General features: G+C 43.7%; 1 protein-coding gene across 8 annotated transcripts in view; it reads right to left on the bottom strand.

The window, feature by feature from the left end:
• COL4A4 (collagen type IV alpha 4 chain) overlaps positions 1–22,356 on the bottom strand; it is a 131,543-nt gene that overhangs the window by 39,222 nt on the left and 69,965 nt on the right. For all 8 annotated transcript variants that reach the window (XM_086719786.1, XM_086719788.1, XM_086719787.1 and 5 more), the window contains 12 exons: positions 19,535–19,607; positions 18,250–18,356; positions 15,743–15,926; positions 14,277–14,345; positions 12,949–13,056; positions 12,247–12,465; positions 9,510–9,671; positions 8,383–8,553; positions 7,517–7,660; positions 4,540–4,647; positions 3,273–3,454; positions 2,349–2,412 (listed from right to left, as the gene is read on the bottom strand). In XM_086719786.1, coding sequence (XP_086575912.1) covers positions 2,349–2,412; positions 3,273–3,454; positions 4,540–4,647; positions 7,517–7,660; positions 8,383–8,553; positions 9,510–9,671; positions 12,247–12,465; positions 12,949–13,056; positions 14,277–14,345; positions 15,743–15,926; positions 18,250–18,356; positions 19,535–19,607 — 1,591 coding nt within the window. The remainder of the gene's footprint in view (positions 1–2,348; positions 2,413–3,272; positions 3,455–4,539; positions 4,648–7,516; positions 7,661–8,382; positions 8,554–9,509; positions 9,672–12,246; positions 12,466–12,948; positions 13,057–14,276; positions 14,346–15,742; positions 15,927–18,249; positions 18,357–19,534; positions 19,608–22,356) is intronic.

Below are 22,356 nucleotides of genomic sequence, written 5' to 3' on the forward strand. Positions count from 1 at the left end.
TCTCAACATGCACAACATGTCTCATGGGTGGTAAGGGAGATTCTTAGTGCTTCATTATGCTTTAATATTTTATTTTACTTTTTTAAAGATTATATTTTTCAGTAATCTCTGAACACCCAACATGGGGCTTGAACTCACAACCCCAAGATCAAGAGTCACATGCTCTTCCGACTGAGCCAGCCAGGTACGCCTACTCTTTTATATTTTAAAGTTATTCATTTTAATCTGTGATAAAGTAACATATAACTGCTTACTGAACGTGTGAATTCACAGATAGTGAAGTTAAGGTTAAGGTTAAGAAGGTAAATCATAATTAAGAGTCAAAGAAAAATGTTAACCCAATGGTATGCAAGGATAGTTACAATGTTAAAGATTTTACACAAACATCGCAATTTAAGATACCCTGATTTTTGTTTGCTTGTGTGTCTGAATAAAGGGTTAATGAAACCTTTCTTTCTCTAAGAACGTTAGAAGAAAATTTTTTTTATGTGTACTTATTTTGGAGAGAAAGAGAGAGAGAACAAGCAGGGGAGGGGCAGAGAGAGATGGAAACACAGAATCTGAAGCAGGCCCCAGGCTCTGAGCTGTCAGCACTTGCAGGGCTTGAACTCAAAAACCATGAGATCATGACCTGAGCTGAAATTGGACACTTAACCGACTGAGCCACCCAGGCACCCCTCTCTAAGAACATTTTTAACCACAGCTAACTTTGTTTCTGTTTCCCTGGAAATCTGATGAAGGTAGAATGTCAGTTGTGTTATGAGACAACATGGTTATGGTACAAGTTAAACCAAGGCCTATGGGGCCAAATCTAACCTGTGGCTTGTTGTAAATACATTTTTACTGGAACACAGCCACACCTCTTGTTTGCATATTGTCTGGCTGTTTTCATGCTATAGGTGTTCTCATGCACAGCTGAGTAGTTTTAACAGGGAACATATCGCTGAAAATATCTGTGGTCTGACCCCTTGAAAAAGCACACTTGCTGACCCCTGGCTTACGGTAAACATGACCCAACTATGAGTTATATGTCGCCCAGAAATTCTTAAGTGAAATATTAACACCTGGTAGGAAGTCATGGCCTTGGCCTTCTCTGTGCACTGTGACTCTTGTCTCAGTACCCTAAAAGTCGTATCTATGGAGTCCTTAGAAGAGATATTGGGTCTTATGGTACAGAAGGCTTATAAGCCAAGGTGGACCCTGCCCACCAACGTGGATCTGGTCTTTATGCACCTGAGCTGTCATTTACGCAGCTGCAATCACTACAAAGACCACTGAACGACCCCCACTGAAGAGAAAGACCTGTGTGCTCTACAGGCATACTGTTCTCTCTCCGGTACCCTTGGATCTGAATGACAAATGTGGATGATTTGTGTTTCGTGTGCTTGACTATCTAGCAGTCTAAAAAGAACCGCTAGGTTAGTGTCTAAAATTTATAAAGAACTTATATAACCCAAAACTCCCCAAAATGAAAAATCCAATTAAAAAATGGGCAGAAGACATGAATAGACCTTGTTCCAAAGAAGACCTCCAGAGGGCCAACAGATACATGAAAAGATGCTCAACATCACTTATCACCAGGGAAATGAAATTCAAAACTTCAATGAGCTATCACCTCACTCCTGTCAGAATGGCTACCATTAACAACACAAGAAACAACAGGTGTTGGAGAGTATGCAGAGAAAGGGGAAGTCTCTCGCACTGTTGGTGGGAAGGCAAACTGTTGCAGCCACTGTGGAAAACAGTATGGAGGTTCCTCGAAAAGTTAAAAATTGAACTACCCTACGACTCAGTAATCATACTACTAGGTATTTACCCAAAGAATACAAAAATACCAGTTCGAAAGGATACGTGCACCCCAATATTTATAGCAGCACTATCCACAATAACCAAATTATGGAAACAGTCCAAGCATTCATCATTTGATGTATGGATAAAGAAGATGTGGGGTGTGTGTGTTGTGTATATACATATAAATATACATATACTTATATTTATATTTATGAAATGGTATATTATATTACTCAGCCATCAGAAAGAATGAAATATTGCCATCTGCAACAATTGGATGGAGCTCGAGAACATTATGCTAAGAGAAATAAGTCAGAGAAAGATAAGTACCATATGATTTCATGCATATGTGGAATTTAAGAAACAAATGAGCAAAAGGACAAAAAAGAGCTGGAATTTAAATAAAAATTTAAAAAAATAATCAAAAGAAGCCCTTGGATGTTGCAGTTTGTTTGACGGATTTAACTTTTCATTTGTGCCAAATGTGCATGCCCATGGTGTTATGAACACCCGGGACCATAAGCCTGGTGGACGGCTGCTGTATTTCCGGAGCGTACCTTTAGGGCCTCTCAGTCCATCGCTTCCTGAAATTCCAGGGGACCCTGGAGAACCTGGTTCACCCTGAGAGTTTAAAACAAAAGACCTTGTTTGGTTTCACATACAAATGGCACATTTACAACATGATCCCGTTATAATCTTCCATAACCATTGTCCATATATTTGCAGCGGTAAAGACAATTGGAAATGCATTACAGGCAATGCTACTCCATGTGCCTAGCTTTTAAAAGTTGCTAAAAGCCCAGAATTGGAGGTACCAACGGGTAGCGTCCAATTCTCTATTCCTGACTGCATAACAGTAATTGCATCACATGACTTGAATTTTAAGTTTTGAATGAGCAAACTGATACCAAATAAAACATTGTTAGAAGACATTTTTTTTTCTTTTACCAAAAACTTTTAAAAAATCTATTTGATTCCAAATGATGGGTAGCAAATTATATACATCTTCTGGAAGTTATGATGTAGGCTCCTACATGTTAGGTACCTCCTGGCTTCCCAAGGGAGTATTTCACTCATGGTTATGAAGACCAAATGTATTTACAGAAAAATCTATGATATCTGCAACTCTATAGGAAGGCTTAGAAACCAGAATTTGGGTTATATTTCAGATGATTCTTGACTCCGATAAACCATCAGTCATGAGATAAATTTCGGTAGAGCTGTTGAAACTAGGCTGGGGGTACAGTACGTGGAGTAAGTGACCGGGTCATCTGTTACGAGAAACAGGCATGAACACTGGCCAAAAACTGTAATTACCTCATACCCTGCCAGAAGGCTCCATCCTTCCTTTGGCATATCCCTTCTATTCTAAAACCCGGTAAAACGACAATGATATATACTGGCAAATTATGACTCCTTATCGGCATCCCGAGAGCAAAAGGGTTTTATTATTTCTTTCCTCCCCAACAGCAGCCACTTACCTGGTCACCTGGAAATCCTGGAAAACCAATAATGCCTCTCAGCCCGGGTGAGCCTGGAGGGCCTGGGGCTCCAGGGAGCCCCGGGTGCCCAGTTCTCCCAGGCTCCCCTCTGTGAAATCCAGGTGGTCCGTATCTTCCCGGCTCTCCTCTCCTCCCCTGCATCCCCGGATTGCCTTTATCACCTGATGGGGTGGGAAGTGTTAACAAACCTCTTTGAGGAAATCCCGGGCTGGGCAATAGTTAGGCTTGAGGGTGTGGGTCCTACACTTAGGAGATGGAGCCAAGGGTTTTGGAAATCCGAATTCCTGCCCTCAGCCACATCGTGATGGTTTTTGGCTTCAGTGGAAGAAGCGTCTGCGAAGAGAGCTGGGGACACCTGAGGTAGGAATGGGCATGCAGGGTCGTTCGCTTTCACACCCTCATTTTACAAATGAGGAAGAACCTCGGACCAGTTAAAAGACATTCGCCCCCTAACAACTAGCTCAGGAGAGAGCCAAGACAAGAGCCGGGCTTCGTGCAGACTAAATCTGAACTTGGGAAAGAGAACACAAATGTGGTGGTCAAAATCCTTGCCACACAGTGTTTCTGAGGGGCAGCAGCACAGCCATCGGGGTGATTGTTAGAAAGGCAGAGTTGGGCTGCCCCAGATCCGCTGACTGAGGATCTGCGTTTTCACAAGAGCCCCCGGGGTTCATCTGCACACTGAAGACTGAGAAGAACGGTCAAAATGACCTAGACAATCAATTTTAATAATTAAAATTATTCGGGGCGCCCAGTGGCTCAGGTGGTTAAGCATCCAACCCTTGAATTCGACTTGGGTCACCATCTCATGGTTGGTGAGTTTGAGCCCCTCATCAGGCTCTGCACTGACAGCATGGAGCCTGCTTGGGATTTGCTCTCTCCCTCTCTCTCTGCCTCTCCCCTACTATATAAATAAATAAACTTAAAAAAAAATTATTCATTTTAATACCAGTCACCAAAAACAGGGGTACTTTAAACCTGGAACTGGTACTATAGGTATAATCTTAGGATTGGTCTTAGTTTGGAATGTTCAAGCCTATACATACCTATGAATTTGAAGTTCTGGCACGGAAAAGCAAAAGAAAAATACAGCACGAGGTTAATCTGGGTATAGTTATATCTTAAAAAGATGACCTCTCCTAATCTCAGCATTATTAGGAAAGCTGTCTGACACGCATGCTTGTTTGAACAATCCAAAAAGAAGTCTACTCATTTGATTCAGTCTTAAAAAAATCTAAGTGCTTACCTTCTGCTCCTGGGAACCCACTATCTCCAGGAGGTCCAGGTTCCCCGGGTTTCCCCTTTAGGGAAATTACAGCCATCTCTCCTTCATCTCCTGGGGGTCCCCTTGCTCCTTGAGATATTAATGATGCAAGAGAAGACAAACAGAAGGACCACACATGTGATTCTTCTGTTACAGCATTTTACGTCCGGTTTGCAAATCCACATTTCAGTTACTAAACCGCACTTATGTTTACAGCTTGCACGATGTCCATACCATCAACTTATTTTTCTAAAGGAAGGGCCGTGCCTTTTACATTTCTCTCCCAACTTGTCCGGCAACAGGGTCTGGTGTACAGGGAGTGATCAGTGAATGTGTGCTAAATACAACCAAATGGGTCTCGGAGGTTTAAGTGTCAAAAGACAGGCTTGAAAAGTCCCAGATCTAAAATATGTCTGTTTACCCTGTTAAACGTGAATTTCCCATTGCATATTTTTCAGTTCCCCATCCTCTCCTTCCTGGCCACACTCTATTATTTTCCTTACACTAAAAGAACACTTATTTCAACTTGCTGCTCCACACAGAGAATTCTGAAAGGTAGGAAAAATGGATGATGCTTCCATCTGATTTTTGTAAACACTGTCCAGTTGGAGAAGTGTGTTCAAGTGGGCTCATCCCAGCAAGGTGAAAGCCAATTATTAACAATACAAGAATTTTGTAAGCCAGTTGTTAAACCGTTGGCAGCTTTAAAAAAAAAAAAAAAAAAAAAAAAAAGAGCCATCGTGGGAATATTTACACCATGGGAGCAAACACAAATCAGGGCATTTAAAAAATTTACTTATTTATTTAAATTCCAGTTAGTTAAAACACAGTGTAATATTACTTTCTTAATTTTTGTTTTTTATTTTGGAGACCATAGTAGCATAGCAAATATCACTCAGTCTACGCTAGCAAAGAGTGACTGTGATTCCTTGATTCTATGTAATAAATTTACAGGCTAGTAAAACAAAAACATAATAGTAGAATCAATCAACTAAGAAGTAAAAGTAATTAGAAGGTGGCATCTGGGTGGTTCAGTCGGTTAAGCGTCTGAGTCTTGATTTTGGCTCAGGTCATGATCTCACCGTTTGTGGGATCGAGCCCCTCGTCAGGCTCCATACTGATAGTGCAGAGCCTCCTTGAAATGTTCTCTCTCCCTCTCTTTTTCTCTCTGCCCCTCCCCCTCTTGTTCTCTCTCTCTCTGTTTCTCTCAAAATAAATAAATAAACTTAAAAAAAAAAAAAAAGAAGTAAAAGCTATTTGAATTTTATAGGAGGCTATTTACCCCAAAAGCTTTAAGGACAAAAAACGTGTTTCTCAAAATTGTCAAGCATTAATTCTCAACCCTGGAAATGAAACGTTACCTTCACTCACTGCAGCCTCATGACTAATTGGTAAAAGTAAATATTTAACAGGGACGGACACAAAACATTTAAACCAGTGGTCTTGCAATTTTTATTTTTTAATAGCAATGACAACTCCTTCTTTAAATGAAGCTTGGGGGAGGCATAACTCACAGCTCAGATGAAAATGGACTTCTTACAGTTCAGAGGTCTGAAAATTACAACTGGAGAGCCAAATCTCACTTGCAGGCTGTTTATGTATAATCTGTGAGCTATGAATGATTTTTACACTTCTAAACTGTTAGGGGGAAAACGCAAAACGAGAATAATATTTTATGACATGTGACAATTAAATGAAGTTCAAATTCAGTGTCCATGAACAAAATTTGATTGGAACATAGCTATGTTAGCGTGTTTCACTGCTGTCTCTGGCTGCTTTCATGCTGCCAAAGCTGACCTGAATGGTTTCAACAGAGACCATACAGCCTGCAACGCCTAAAATCTTTACTATCTGGCTCTTTATTAAAAAAAAAAAAAAAAAATATGTTTTCGTTCGAAAGAAAGAAAGAAAGAAAGAGGGGTGCCTGGGTGGCTCAGTCAGTTGAGCATCCGACTTCGGCTCAGGTCATGATCTTGTGGTTCATGAGTTTGAGCCCCGCGTCGGGCTCTGTGCTGGCAGCTCAGCCTGGAGCCTGCTTCAGATTCTGTGTCCCCCTCTCTCTCCGCCCCACCCCTGCTTGTCTCTGTCTCTCTCTCTCTGTCTTTCAAAAATGAATAAACATAAAAAAAATTTTTTTTTTTAAAAATAAAGAAAGAGAAAGAAAGAAAAAAGAAAGAGGAAAGAAAGAAAGAAAGAAAGAGAAAGAAAGAGAAAGAAAGAAAGAAAAAGAAAGAAAAAAGAAAGGAAGGAAGGAAGAGAAAGAAAGAAGAAAGAAAGAAAGAAAGAAAGAAAGAAAGAAAGAAAGAAAGAAAGAAAAGAAAAGAAAAGAAAAGAAAAGAAGGAAGGAAGGAAGGAAGGAAGGAAGGAAGGAAGGAAGGAAGGAAGGAAGAAAAATTGAAACGGGTTGGGGGCCAGGGGCCCTACCTGTACTCCCTCCCAATAGGTGAGAAGGTTCTCTCAAACTCAATAGCTATAAATCAAAGCATCTGTTATTCTTTTTTTCCCATTAATAGAGCAATTCATTTATCAGCTATATGCGACATGATAGAGAGGTAAGGAAAATGAAGTGGTTTAAAATTCTAAAACAAACACCTGCAATCTAAAAGGAAGAGGAATCCAAGCTTCAGGATAGTCCCGTTTCTTTTTCCTTTTTTTTAAATTGTTTTAAATGTTTACTTATTTTGAGAGAGAAAACGAGAGAGAGAGCACACGTGTGGTGGGGGGTGGGGTGGCAAGAGAGAGGGAGAGACAGAATGCCAAGCAGGTTCCTTGTGGTCAGCGTAGAGCCCGACTCAAGGCTCGAACTCATGAACTGAAATCAAGAGTCAGACACTCAACCAACTGGGCCACCCAGGCATCCCAAGTCCCATTTATTTTTCAAAGACCGTATTTACCCATTCTGATCAAACACCAGACACAAGACATGTTGCATCATCATCGTGCTGTTAACCGCATTTACCTTTGGCGCCTTTCACCCCCTTGTCTCCGAGGAAGCCAGGCCGACCCCTCTCTCCTGGTTCCCCTTTACGGCCAGGGTGCCCCTCCAGGCCAGGCTTTCCTCTCTCCCCTGGAAAACCTGGGAAGCCAGGCAGCCCCTGGGATCCTGATGAAATGAGAACATGAATTTTTAGAAAAGCCATTTTAAAAGCTACTTTGCGGGGCGCCTGGGTGGTGCAGTCGGTTAAAGCGTCCGACTTCAGCCAGGTCACGATCTCGCGGTCCATGAGTTCGAGCCCCGCGTCAGGCTCTGGGCTGATGGCTCAGAGCCTGGAGCCTGTTTCCGATTCTGTGTCTCCCTCTCTCTCTGCCCCTCCCCCATTCATGCTCTGTCTCTCTCTCTGTCCCAAAAATAAATAAACGTTGAAAAAAAAAATTAAAAAAAAAAAATAAAAGCTACTTTGCTTCCTAGATGCGTGGGGCTTGCTGTCAGCGTGGAGGTGTGCCCGCCCGCGTACCTCAGCTTGTCCTGAAGGTGAACCACCGCCGTCAGCCTCACGGCGTGTGATGGCCGTGCTCGCCTACTCAGCTTTCCGCCCCACAGAGCTGAAGTGAAGCCTTTATGTCTTCTGAGCCCTGACCCCACAATGCTTTAAGGGGACCAGGAGCCAGGGACACGGGGCTGGAGGGTGGGGGCTCATCCAAAACAGAAGTACATTGGCTCTGACCCTACACCTTATCGGCTCTACCCTGTCTGTCGAGCAGAAGTGTTTACGGGTTCTGCGGACCTAACACCCCCACCCACCTTCTCCCATCTACCTACCTCTTTACTTAGCAGTGGACTTGAGGTTTATAAAAAGGGAGAAATAATGGAAAAGCACTACCCACCCTTTGGGCCTGGAAGACCAGGCAGTCCATCATCGCCTATGGGGCCTGGGAGCCCTGGGGGTCCGGGGGGTCCATCTACCCCTGGCCGTCCTGGGACTCCAGGGAGACCCTTCATTCCAGCCGGACCAGGAGGCCCCACATCCCCTCGCTGTCCTTTCCAACCTGGGGCACCTGAGACAAACCACAATGACAATAACATATGAAGACTGAAGACTGGCTTCACACACGGGGCAGGAAAGAAAAGAATTCATGATAACTTAAATTGTGTCTCTGTGCCTATGAAACACTGGTTATCGGCTCAAATCACAATGGCAAGCCTCCATCAGCCTAAGAACCTATTTCTCTGGCTGCTAGAAAAAGAAAGGCAGGTGACTTGAAAAACCACCTCCCAGTAGAGAGACACGAGTACTATGAAGGGCATTTGAAAAATGGAAAATGGATAAGGATGAAGAACGAAATTATTATTATTAGCATTTACTCTTGAGACGAACAGAAGAAAACTTTCCAGGTGTTTCCTGAAGCTATGGCCGAGTGAACTTTGGTCGTGTTCACCACAGAGGATTATAGAAGTCACAGCAATGTCATCTAGGAGTATGGGTGCCAAGAGGAAAGCCAGGGTGGCAGGGATGGCCCCAACCTCGCTTTGATGCACTGAGAGGGCGGATCCCTACATCTGGATGAATCCAACAGGATTTGCACAACAGGTGACAAAGCACATGGTGAAGTGGAGATCACACTGGAAATAGCCCTCCAGCACCTTGTGTTGAAAGATGCCTCTTCCTGGGTCTCCCCAGCCCCTACAACAGAACTGGCTGTTCTGCAGGCTGCTAGAAAGCACCAGTTCCCCAGGCACAGCGCTCCTCTCGGATGCTGCACCCCACTGCATGTGTAACACCCATCTAACCCCGCTTCTGTTGCCCCCATGACACTAGGGGGACAAGGGGAAATGACACGAGCCACCAGGAAGCTCATGCTACTTGCCGTTCTGTGAATAGTACAGTCCTTGGTCTCTGCCCTAAGAGTCTTGGTTCTGTCCTTCGGTAAAAAAGCAGCAGGCGATCCTATTCCTTGGTGAGAAGAGTCAAGCTGCAGACCCTACAGAGGTCTTGACATGTGCCGACACTTACCTGGACTGCCTGGAGCCCCGGGGAGTCCGGGTTGCCCTGGTGTTCCTGGGGCGCCTCTTTCACAGGAATGGCCAGGTAGACCTGGGATCCCTGGAAACCCAGCACTTCCCTCTCTGCCTCTGGGGCCTTTGAGACCTGGGAATCCTGGCAAACCAGCCGGCCCTGAAATGATACAACGCACTCCTGACCCTCCGGGCACAAAACTGTATAGAGTCAGCCTGCAACAAAAGGTTCACGCATATCGATCCCAGAAATAAAGGTTTTGATCCTGGCTCAGTGCTCACAGGAGTTAAGTCTCGCACAGGATTTTCTTATCATAGATGGTAGCGAGCTCCAAATGAATGGGAAAACCACGCATTACTCAGAGAGTTCCTTGATAAGGTTGTGTAGACAACAAAAAAGCTGCTTATGCAAATTTAAAAACTACACAGTTCTTCCTGATTCTAATTAACCTCTAACATGGTGGCGGGCTTCACACCAAATCGCCACAACGCTTGCCCACCCAGTTTGCACTGTATGGACGTGCTTTTTGTAAGCTATTTCGTCACTTGAACTCTTAAATTTCTACTGACTGGAGAGGCAGTGTCATAATTTTCAGAAAAAAAAAAAAAAATCCCCCATCATTCCAAGCCCTAACCTAAATTTTGTTTTATTTTTCCCAGTTTTCATCATACTTTTGTTCATATGTTTATATTTTTAAGGTAGTGATCACAGTACACACTCGATTGTTGGATTATTTCACATTGCATATGAATCTGCAAATTTCTTCTATTTTGTTATAATCTTTATAAATATAATTTTAATTGCTAATAGCTGAATCGTGTTCCTTTGAGAGACTGCGAGTGTGTGTGTGTGTGTATTACTTAACTCTATTGTTTCCATCCTCTAATGTGGATGATATAAGAGTATTTTTTTTATGTTTATGTATTTATTTTGAGAGAGAGAGAGAGAGAGAGAGAGAGAGCATGGTGCATGAGCTAGGAAGGGGCAGAGAGAGAGGGAGACAGAGGGAAAGAGAGAGAGACAGCATGTTCAGGAGCTGGGGAGGAGCAGAGAGAGAGGGAGACAGAGGGAGACAGAGCGAAAGAGAGGGAGACGGTATGTTCAGGAGCTGGGGAGGGGCAGAGAGAGAGGGAGACAGAGGGAGACAGCATGTTCAGGAGCTGGGGAGGGGCAGAGAGAGAGGGAGAGAGAGGGAGACAGCATGTTCAAGAGCTGGGGAGGGGCAGAGAGAGAGGGAGAGAGAGGGAGACAGAGGGAGACAGAGGGAGAGAGAGGGAGACAGCATGTTCAGGAGCTGGGGAGGGGCAGAGAGAGGGAGAGAGAGGGAGACAGCATGTTCAAGAGCTGGGGAGGGGCAGAGAGAGAGGGAGAGAGAGGGAGACAGCATGTTCAAGAGCTGGGGAGGGGCAGAGAGAGAGGGAGACAGAGGAAGACAGAGGGAGAGAGAGGGAGACAGCATGTTCAGGAGCTGGGGAGGGGCAGAGAGAGAGAGAGGGAGAGAGAGAATCCCAAGCAGGCTCCAGGCCGTCAGCACATCCTGACTCAGGGCCGCACGAACCGTGAGATCATGACCTGAGCCAAAATCAAGAGTCAGATGGTCAACCGACTCAGCTACCCAGGTGCCCCCAAGAGTATTTTCATAATAACCTTCATCTTCTGCTGAACATTTCCCTTAGATACATCTTCACAAGTGAAATAGCGAATTACTAAGTCAAAATTATTTTTACTGACTCAGATAATACATTATCTTGTTACTTTCCAACTAATTGGGGTTTTGCATATGAATATTTTGACTTACAAACTACAGAACAAGTAAGCTCCCTGGTGACACAGAATGTGGCTTAGTCCCTTGTCCTTCACGTGCCCTGTACTATGATACTACTGTGGACACCTAATAAATGCTGGCCCATCCACTGTCAGAAAAGACCCAGAACAGTGCTTGTAAAACTCTAGTCTGGGGTCCACTCTTGGTCACCATCACCCAAAAGGCTAAGTAAGTTCAGATGGAATTTCTGGCCCCCATCCAATTCTGATGTAATGAATCAAAATTTCTGAGATTGGGGCCCAGAAGATGATTTTCATGGCCCTGACCCAGGCTTATTTTTAAGCACGTTAAATCTAAAGACCTCTGCTGAGGATCCTGAAGAATCCTTGGTGAATCTGGAAATGGATGAAAATCAGTGCCAGGGCCATCCTCCCACCTTCCCCGCCTGCTGCCCCTGCTGGGACGAAAGTCTCTCCACCCTGTCACCTGTTCAAATGACACAGCTTGTGTGCCAGGGCCCAGCCCACCCCCAGCTCCTCCATTGGGCTTCCCTAAACAGCATCTCACACCCTGTTCCGCCTCCCTGAGCTGCCCCTCCTCTTACAGGTGGTCCTTCAACCTGGCTTTGGCAGTGGGCATGTTCCCCGGGCCCTGCTCCATGGGCGTTTACAGAGCTAACATACTGTCCTGGGTCCGAAGCAGGCAGATGTCCAGTAGCTGCTGAATCAAACTGAACTGATGGAGTCACAGTGAGCTGCCCTGGACTCGAAAGGAACCAGTAAAATGCAAAGGCAACACTAAGGACTCAGGTTACTTGAAATGTGACCAGTGCTCATTTATGAGGGAAGACGCCTGGGGGGACATTTCGCATTCTAGACTTCTAAGGCTAGATAGTCTAAATAGTCTTCAGTGACCTGTTGCAGACCTGAGCCAGCTTTATGGACCACAGGGACAGGACAGCCCTCATACCTGCAAAGCCTGGAGGTCCTGGATCACCTCTGTGTCCTTTTGACCCCGGCACCCCTGCAAGACCTCTCTCTCCCGGGGGACCTGGGTGGCCGTAGGCAGTGTCTCCCATGATTCCTTTCTGCCCATTTGCTCCACGAGAACCGGGAGAGCCTGGGGGCCCAGGAAGGGAGGACCCCTTTGCACCTCCAAAACCTGGATCTCCTACGTCACCACGAAAACCTATCGAAAAATATTGTTTCAATTGTTAAACGTACAAATATAGAACCAATACAAATGTAAGACTACTACTTTGATAAAAACACATTAAGAAAAAAACACAGGGATACGTAACTAAAATTCAGAGTAACTTAATAGGCAACGTTGCTTTGCCACCTTTCACAGGAAAATACGTTGTGAGTTTGTGTCTTCTAGAAGCCAACAATGTTTCCCTAATCGCTTTCATCCACTGGCGGTCTGTCTGTACTGAGCAGTTTCTACCAAATAATAGACCAACAGTAGTCTATAACTCATGCTTTCAGGTGGAAGGAGCCCTGAGCATTTACAAAATTACCAGAACCTAAAAATTATCAAAACATAGCTAAAAGCTTAGTGTTTCAAGAAAAAACATCTCCCCATGACCTAGGGATCCGTGGGCCATTTGCTTACTAAGGTCATCGAGTTTCGAGGTCTACACACATTCTTAACTGAAAACCACTTACTTACCAGGTGGACCAGGTATTTCTGATATTCCTGGTTTGCCACGCTGACCCTTTGGCCCATCTAAACACCTCAACCCTGGAGCGCCCGGAGGGCCCGGAAGTCCCTTTGGTCCTAAACAATAACAACCAAACCCAGACTCAGTAAAACACAAATGAAATGAGAACAAACTAAGGTGATTTAAAAAAAAAAAAAAAAAACGAAAAAAACCTCTATGTGGTCTTTTTCAGAGGACTTCTACTTTATGGAAGATGTTGCCTCGCCTGGTTTACATAATCATTTTATGAATCACGTGCTCCAAGTAAGTGTTTCAAAGAATGATTCTGTTCATGTACTTCATTTTTTTAAAGAAGTTAATGTTTATTTATTTTTGAGAGAGAGAGAGAAAGAGAGAAAGAGAGAGAGAGAGAGAGAGAGAGAGAGAGAGAGAGGGACTGTGAGCGGGGGAGGGGCAGAGAGAGAGGGAGACACAGAATCTGAAGCAGGTTCCAGGCTCTGAGCTGTCAGCACAGAGCCCGACGTGGGGCTCAAATTCAGGAACCATGAGATCATGACCTGAGCTGAAGCCGGACAGTTAACTGACTGAGACATCCAGGTGCCCCTTGTTAGTATACTTTAAGTCATACATAAAGGATTCTTCCTGAAAGCCTTTGAGACATACACCAGCACTCAGATGAACCTTTTGGTTCCTCTGCTCTGTGTCAACACAAATATTAGAGCATAGCCCCTTCTGTAGGAAGAAAGATATGTGGCCTGCTGGGTGAAGGCCAAAATCTATTTCCCTGCATCTTACTGAATTTGCCCTCAAATGAAGTATAGGCAAAAAGCACCTGCAAAAGGAATTGAGATTTATTAAAAAAAATTTTTTTAATTAAAGAAAAAAACCATTCTGACATTTCCTACTCTAAGTGATCTCAGCTAAAATAACTTTAAAGGAGGTGCACCTGCCAACTTCAACTTTGAGTGTTCATGTCCCTTGAGATTTGGAAAACAGAAGAGAGCAAAATGTAATCAGTAAGCAAATTATCATTATTCACTCTTGGGGCATAGGAAATACAGTTTTTAAATTCTCAAAGAGCAGACATTTTCACTGATTTGTGATCAAATCAAGGTAAATTTTGTTACACAGAGATCTAAAAAAAATTAAAAACCCACCTAGAGGGTGCCCAAACCAGTAGACTAGAGTCCCAATGGGAATTACCACTCATACTGGCTTCAAAACCCGGTAAGAGTTTTAGAAATATCCTCATTAGTTGCCTGATGATGAACTATTGGTTCATCTGTCTTACTAGTTCTTTTACTAGTTAAAACAGTTAACTTCTCATTGATCATACCTGGAGCTCCATCAAAACCTGGAGGCCCTGGCCTCCCAGGGTAGGTTACATTACAAGAAATTGTATCGCCTGGAATGAAAAAAAAAAAAAAAAGTGGCATTCACACAACTGATAGCCCCATGTAACACGAATCCCAAAGACAACTCAATCAAGATATTCTTTTCATGTAGTATATGTGGCATCCAAGGGATAAGAGGACCCCAAGTATCGTTAGATCACTTGAACTACCTTTGTTCTGAATTTCTAGAAGCTCGGTCCTGAAATCTGAACTTCAACAGTCAGACAGCTATAAACATAGGGGGAATAGGAAAAATTCCAAGAAGTATCAGTTTTACTAGCCTAGAAGAAAACAATGCATTTATAGGCTCAATGATATCCAATACAATGGAATCAGAAGATTTGGTAAAGCAGGAAATCACAGCAACATCTGACACTGAGTTCAGAAGATCTGACTCCCAGTTTGGCTGTGGGAGTGTGTAGATGACGGGGGGCGGGGGCGCTGAGATATTAATACCAGCTGCCATTCAGGGAGGGGCTACCATGAGTCAGTGGCCTCAAATGTATTGTCTCTTGAATTTTTTTAATGACTCCGCAATGTGATCGTTGTCACCCGCCATTTTCATGGTCAAGACAGTAAGACTCCGAAGCTTGTGCCTCTGTTTCCTTCCCCTTTAAAATAGAACATTTCTCTTTTCTCATAGAAATAATTATAATGTATTACTTCATATGCTCTCAAATCAAAAATGTACCAAATGAATAAAAATACTGTTATATTTTGATGGGTCCAGAACCATAATCTTAAACCTTATTGAGGGCCAAAATATTGCCTTTCTATGTTGTTGAAGCAAGAACCAAAGATATTATTTCATTCTAAAACTTCGCAGTTAATAACGTAGTCCAAGGTATATGCACATATTGCAAAAGAAAAAAATCTAAATTCTTTCTCCAGCCTTTTCAAAAGTTTTCAGCTATAATACTGCAAGTCACTTTATTGTTTAAATTCAAATAACTGTCAAATATATTTGAAATCCCTTCCTTTTTTCTTTCTTTCTAGAATGCCTACAAATGGGTTTTCAAGGACAGTGATGTATTTTTTAAATGAAATACTGGTGTTTTTTATTAAGATACACTGCGTTGTCTCAAAAGACTATAAACAAATAGATATCTTGAATATATATGTAAATTTAATGCAGATTGCGTAAGTTGGGATTGAGAAATGAATGAAGACAATTTTGGCATGCTAGACAAATAATGCAACAAAGACATTTTAGTATTTTAAGAATTTGTTGTAAATATTGATTGTGCTGTAATGCTTTTATTTGTCTGGCAATATTCAAGGTTTGAACAGCAGCCTGAAGGAATTTTATTTAGTGGTTCTGCTACAATAGTTTGGCCCCAAAGAGGGGATCGCTTTAGCTTCCACTATTTTCCCCTGACATTCTGTAACACAAAACCTTCAAAATTACCTTTCTGACCCTTCAGGCCCTCAAGGCCCCTCTCGCCAGGACGGCCTGGAGCTCCTGGTGGCCCTCTTTCTCCTGGTGGCCCGGGAAATCCTAGTCCTGGTTGTCCCTTAGGTCCTGTTCTTCCTGGGGGCCCTGGCAATCCAGGAAACCCTTTTGCACCTGGGGCTGCGTCTTCATGATCCCCCTGGGAATATTTGCATCGTGAGTCAACTACCAATCTTTGCAAGTCCATAAACCCAAAGCAGCCATTGTCATAGTCTATAGAAGCTGTGGAAAAACTTCATATTTCCAGTAGACAGTTCCTCAATAGCAAGCTATTAAATCACCAATAGATGAGTAACTTAGTTTCTTCTTCATCCTTTATATAAAAATTTACAAACATATAGATGCTATGGCTGGGGGGGTCCACCTCAAATACAGAAAGCTGTGTTATGTATTCAATACAGAATTTAGAAATTTTTTGTTAGAACAACTCTCTAATACCAAATATAACGAAATACAGAAATACGTCAATTGAGGGAGGTAAGAAAGAAGGCTTACAAGCTGAATAAATAAATTCTTAGGTCTTTGAAACTGTTTTCCTGCATTTATGAGAAGACACAGGATAGACTCAATTACCCTCCACGTCTGCAAGGAAAGGGCTGACCAACACTTCCTTCTCCTGCTTTAAGAATTTGACCTTTGGTTAACAGTCTAGTTCTGTTCCTCTGGAAACTTCCTAAAAATTGGATGTCAAATATATTACAAGGCAACATTGCTTATGGTAACATCAATCCCTGGTGGCAAAACTTGCATCTGGTCTGGAAAACTATGAAGACCTGTGCGGAGTCCTTGCCGGGGCTCCCTTGAGCGGTGGTTCCCTGTGGGGTCTCCACAGGCCGTGTCCCTGTGGGGCAGGAGGCTCTCAGTCAACGCTACTGCACATGTGCTGCATGTGGATCTCGTTTCACTCTCTCCCGCCGAATGAACAGCTACCAGGGGTCTTGCATACGAGCGACGCACGTCTGATGCTACCCTGCTGGCAAGCTGAGGGCTGTGTCTTCTGTCTTCCCGAGTAGCCTGGTCTCACATGTGGGTGATGACAGTCTTGTGAATCTGGATTGGTTCAACGAATCTAGGAGGACCGCTCTAGACCATTATAGAAACCCCTCACCTAATGCGACCTAGGGTACGTTTTGGTTTTTCACAATGAGATCGGAACCCGAGGACCATTGCCACTCAGTGACATTGGCTTCTAGATAGTTCCTGAAGCGGGAGAGTAAACAAAACAAGGATTGCCAAATCTAAGGCAGACTTCGTTCATGATTATCATGATACTTGGTATCAGCTGAAAGACGAGAGAGACTTCTGACCATCTACCCTGGTTTGATTTCCAGGCCTCTCTTACTCACATACCATCTGTCTGAAGGTGCGCCTATAAATCAGAAGTTAGTCCTTCTCTATTACGACACTGTTGATGGCAGGCAGCACAGGCTGGTGAAAGTAGCACATGCTTTGGCATAAGACAGACTGGGGTTTTCCCTGCGGTGTAGTCTACTCGACAGATAGGTGACCTTGAGTAACACACCCTCGGCCTCCATCTCCTAGGATAAAATGTGAAAGCGGATTGCTCTTCGGAAAATTGACGATGTGGGGGCGCCTGGGTGGCTCAATCGGTTAAGTGTCTGACTCTTGGCTTCGGCTCAGGTCATGATCTCATGGTTCGTGGGATTGAGCCCTGCATCGGGCTCTGCAGCTGGTAGCATGGAGCCTGCTTAGGATTCTCTTTCTCTCCCCCCTCTCTCTCTGTCCCTCCCCAGCTCTCTCTGTCTCTGCCTCTATCAGAATAAATAAACTTAAAAAAAAAAAAAGAAAATTAATGATGTGAATAAAACATAATGTAGGCATCCAAACATGCCTCATGTACCCGTGATACTTTAAGTTCCTAAGCCCAGGATCATGTCTCATTGTCTTCTCTTACGACCTCCGTTACCTCCACATGGTCTCCACCCAAATCATGTTTGAAAAATGCAACAAATATCATTTGTCGGTGGGGTTTTCCATCAACTAACATGTCAGTTCAGATTTGCACCAGTTCACCCTCTCTTGTTTGCCACTTCCCCTCACGTGCTTCTTCACCTGGGGACAGAACTGGAGGTCATTATCAGGACCTGTGTTCTATGCTCCTCCCTACAGAGTTAACTGAACAGGCCTGCAGCCACTGGGGGCTTTGTAGCTAGAGACAAGGGCCCCAGAAATAGATAAACACCATGATAATGATACAAAGACCAAAGACGGGACAGAAAGTCATGCCGTGACTCAACTGTCACTCAGGATTTCAGACCATCTGCAACTATGCCACACCTTTTGTAACAATCATCTTTTTCTGGCAGTCAATGGAAGGTGACTCTGATTCACAGCACATGACACTTTACTGAATTACAGTTTTAAATTGAGAAGGGGAAAACAGATGCTTTGTGACCATATAAGGAAATGAAACTCTACAGCCAAAGAAGAATTATACATACCGGGGGTCCCGGATCCCCCCTTTCTCCAGGAAGTCCATCCCGGCCATGTTGTCCCTGTTGCCCTGGAAATCCTGGGAGCCCATCAGGACCCCTTTCTCCTTTCTGCCCTGGGAATAAAGGCCAAAAGATATTCAAGCCCTTCTCAGCAGCTGGGTGAAGTAGAAGGAAACACAGGACAAGAGGTAAAAGCAATGACCTTGCCTCCAGGTGGGCCGGTAGAGACTCCCCTGAGTGTCTCCATTGACTAAAGTCACATAAAGACAATCACACAAAAGTCATAGGGGAGAAAGACAACTGCCAAACCCACAGGATCTCTTATTTGGGGAGCGCTCTGCCGAGGAGGTTGTGTAAGGAGGCACCAATCACATGGCCGCTGTGTGTGTGGTGCCCGACATGGTACTCCATCCCCTAGCAGTGGTGAATGGGGAGTAGTCCGTGGCTGCACACTTGCCCCAGTCTAGGCCAATCTTTCCAGAATTGTTTTGTTTTTCAAACTGGAGCTGAGAAGGTAGAGCTAGCTCTCTTCCTTTTTGTAAGAACTTAGAGCTTCTGCTAGGAAGGGCAGTCTACCCACACAGCCCAGGGAAAGCTAGTCTCGGGGAGAAAGGCAGATGGTGCAGTCCCCTGGACCCAGCTGTCCTGGGAGACTACGTCTAACATTTCAAATTTTGTTTGGCTGAGTCAATAATGTTTTCTAAAACTACTTCAAGCTGGGTTTCTGTCATGACCAAAATAGTCTTGATGAACACAGGATGCCAAAACGCACTGAAAAACTGGTAGGCGGGTCAAAGGAGGTCTTCAAATCCAAGTTCACAGTAATGAAGATTTAAATAGGTGGCTAAAGGAGCATCTATATTTTCAAATCAGAGATAGAGGATTTGAGGTTCCACATTCTCACCGCTCTGTGAAGGTCAAGGAATATTATTTTTTATTTTAGAGACAGAGAGAGAGAGAGAGAGAGAGCACGAGAGTGCACAAGTGGGGTAGAGGGGCACAGGGAGAGAGAGACAGAGAATCTTAAGCAGGTTCCACGCTCAGTGCGGAGCCTGACACGAGACTCGATCCCAGGATCCTGGGATCGTGACCTGAGCCAAAATCAAGAGTTAGTCACTCAACCAACTGAGCCACCCAGGAGCCCCAGGCCAGGAATATTTTTTTAAGCAATCTGAACAATCCTGTGTCTTGTTATAGAATTGATCTGTGGTCACAGGGAAATGAATACAAGATGAAAGTTCATCTATCATTCATAAAAATGGCAGGGAGCTAAGTGATTGACTAGACTCACCTTTCACTCTCGACACAACCATGTCTCCCTTTTCTCCTTTACTGCCAAGTGGTCCTGCAGCACCGGGTTTTCCCTTGGTGAGAAATAAGAGGAATGAATCAGTTTAATTTTGATGGGTCAAAAGTTATTCACCTACATCTAATCTCTCTCTTCTTTCCTTCTAAATCACCTGTTCCAGATTCTGGAGTGGTACCCGTGGTATCACTCTCTTCCTTACCTTCTAAGGTGGGTCCTACCTTACAAAACTGAAGGTCTTGACCTGCATTTAGAAGCTTGTGGAATCTGGATAAGGTCTGTACCAGATTCAACAGAAGCATCTATCATTATCAATTTCCTGGTTTTGGCAACGTACTATGGTTATGTATGCTATCATCAGGGATGCTTGGCAAAGGGTCCATGGGAACTCTCTGTGTGATTGTGTAACTTCTTTGAGTCATAACATAAAATTTATCTCAACATAAAAATTTATAATCAAATTTTTTAATTTTTTTTAACGTTTATTTATTTTTGAGACAGAGACAGAGCATGAATGGGGGAGGGTCAGAGAGAGAGGGAGACACAGAATCCGAAACAGGCTCCAGGCTCTGAGCGGTCAGCACAGAGCCCGACGCAGGGCTTGAACTCATGGACCGCGAGATCATGACCTGAGCTGAAGTCGGACGCTTAACCGACTGAGCCACCCAGGCACCCCCTATAATCAAATTTTTTAACTATCTTGAGCATTTTAATAGAATGAGGAGTAAAGAAGAAGGTAGGTTAACCACAAGAGCTGCCACTAAAGCCGAAGGCAGAGGTTTAGGGATAAGCTTGTGATATTGAGGGAAACTGATGGGCAAGAGGAGGGGAAAATGAGAACCATGGTTACACGGTTGATATATTTCCTCTATATAGCAAGTAAACAGCTGATTTTCACTGATGGGCTCATCATCTTTTGACCTCAACATTGCTCTGAGACTCACTGTTTGGGTCATGGTTTTATAAGTGTTACATATTACTGAATATTAAGCCATGTCAACAATCTGGAAACCTACCATCAGCATATTAGAGTGGCCAAGCATCACAGTAAATACAGCTACAGAAACACTATACATAACAAGGTTACTTATCAGATGACCTTGAAAGTCAAGAAACACAGATAAGAATTTAGACGGAGGTAAAAATGACTGAGAAGACCATTTACTTTTCCCACACAGATGCCACCTTGCCTTATTTTCATACAATCTAACAAGTTCATGCAAGCTTAACCTGCTTAACTGGCACTTTATAAGCAGTTAACTACTAAGAGGAGAAGAAGGTAACAGTGGAGATCAGTATGATGGCAGCATTAAGTAGTAAGAATGAAGAGGAAGCCAAAACCGTACGCAACAGGCATAAAAACCCAAATGGCAAAAATGCTTGGGAGGCATCTGATGTAGAAAAAAAAAACAGTTCCACACACCCACTCAACTACCTCCCCCACCCCCACCAGGGGCGTCACTGTAGTACAGCATCCCAGGTAACGATGTCTATGTGACATCAAAAAGGCGGGTGGAACAAATTTCTCAGTAGGAAGAGCTGGAATAGAAAAGGAACTTTAGAAATCGCAAAGTGCTAATATGGGTTGAGTGTTGCTTAAATGCTTATTTTTCCTGTATAGACTAAGTCATAAGTGACAACATGACAGGTCCAAAGTATATGAGACACAGTGTTCAGCCCAAGAGGCAGATAATGAAAATGCCCTTCCGATGGATAAACTATCAACACATAAAACCATTCATTTAGCACACGAACCAGTTTCTTTCCAGAAGGAGAATGCCAGTGGAATGCTTAATAAATGAGACCTTGGTGTCCTGGGAGTCTGAGCCGCTCCTTAGTTAGCCATTGAAGACTTAGAATGTACTATAAATTTCTCTAATGCTGCGCAGATATAGAATATTCAGCACTAGAGTCAGATCTCAGACTTATTTGAGCTAGTGAGAAAAAAAAATAGATAACCAGCACTGGTTTTGGATTTCACTAGAGAGACATTCACTGACAATCTACAAAGGGCCAGGGAATACTGAGAGTAGCAAGGACACAACAGTTAACAGCAGACCGTCTTGCCTTCATGGCACTTAGACTTAGATTCTTAGTGAAACAAATGTTGAATCCAAGAGATTCTTGGGGCAAAGGTTCCCAGCAGCTTTGGGATCAAGGCTACTTGTCATTATTCCAAGACCTGAGATCATTAAATACATGTGTTAATACAACAACAAAGTCTCAACAGCAACAAAACAAATTCCTCTCTGCCAGCCGTGTAACAGTTGTTTAAAACATGGTCTAGATCAGGGATTTGAGCCACAGATGCCCACAGGGGCCGTGCCTAGCAAGGGAAGCAGATGGATAGACCACGCGGAGCCAGGAGCACCCAGCCCTTCTACATGCATGGTCACCTCTCAGCTCCTGGCAACTGTGGGAATGCACTGACCCTGTGTTAATGAACTTCCAATTTCTCAAGGGCCGCCATAAATCTTATTAATAATACAAAATAAAACATCACGAAGACAAAACCAAACAAGCCAGTAGGTCAGATTTAGCCCATGTCAAGTCCATGACCTTTGGTTTGCTCTACAACTCATCAGGGGCAGTGACCCTGCTTGATCACTGGTGTATCCCTTACAGCCCTCAGAATATGTTGCTGAACTGAATTCTTACCCCGTTGTTATGTCCATTTTATAAATGAGGCACTGAGGCTCAGGAAGACCGTAGAGCTCGCCAGTGTCAGAGTTGGGATTTGAAAGTGGATCCACGTGCCTCCCAGTCCCCATGCTTAACATGACAGCATCTTGGTAGGAAACCCCCAA

Source organism: Puma concolor, chromosome C1, assembly GCF_028749965.1.
Source record: "Puma concolor isolate L17-30 chromosome C1, mPumCon1.1.hap2, whole genome shotgun sequence".
Classification (NCBI taxonomy): Eukaryota; Metazoa; Chordata; class Mammalia; order Carnivora; family Felidae; genus Puma; species Puma concolor.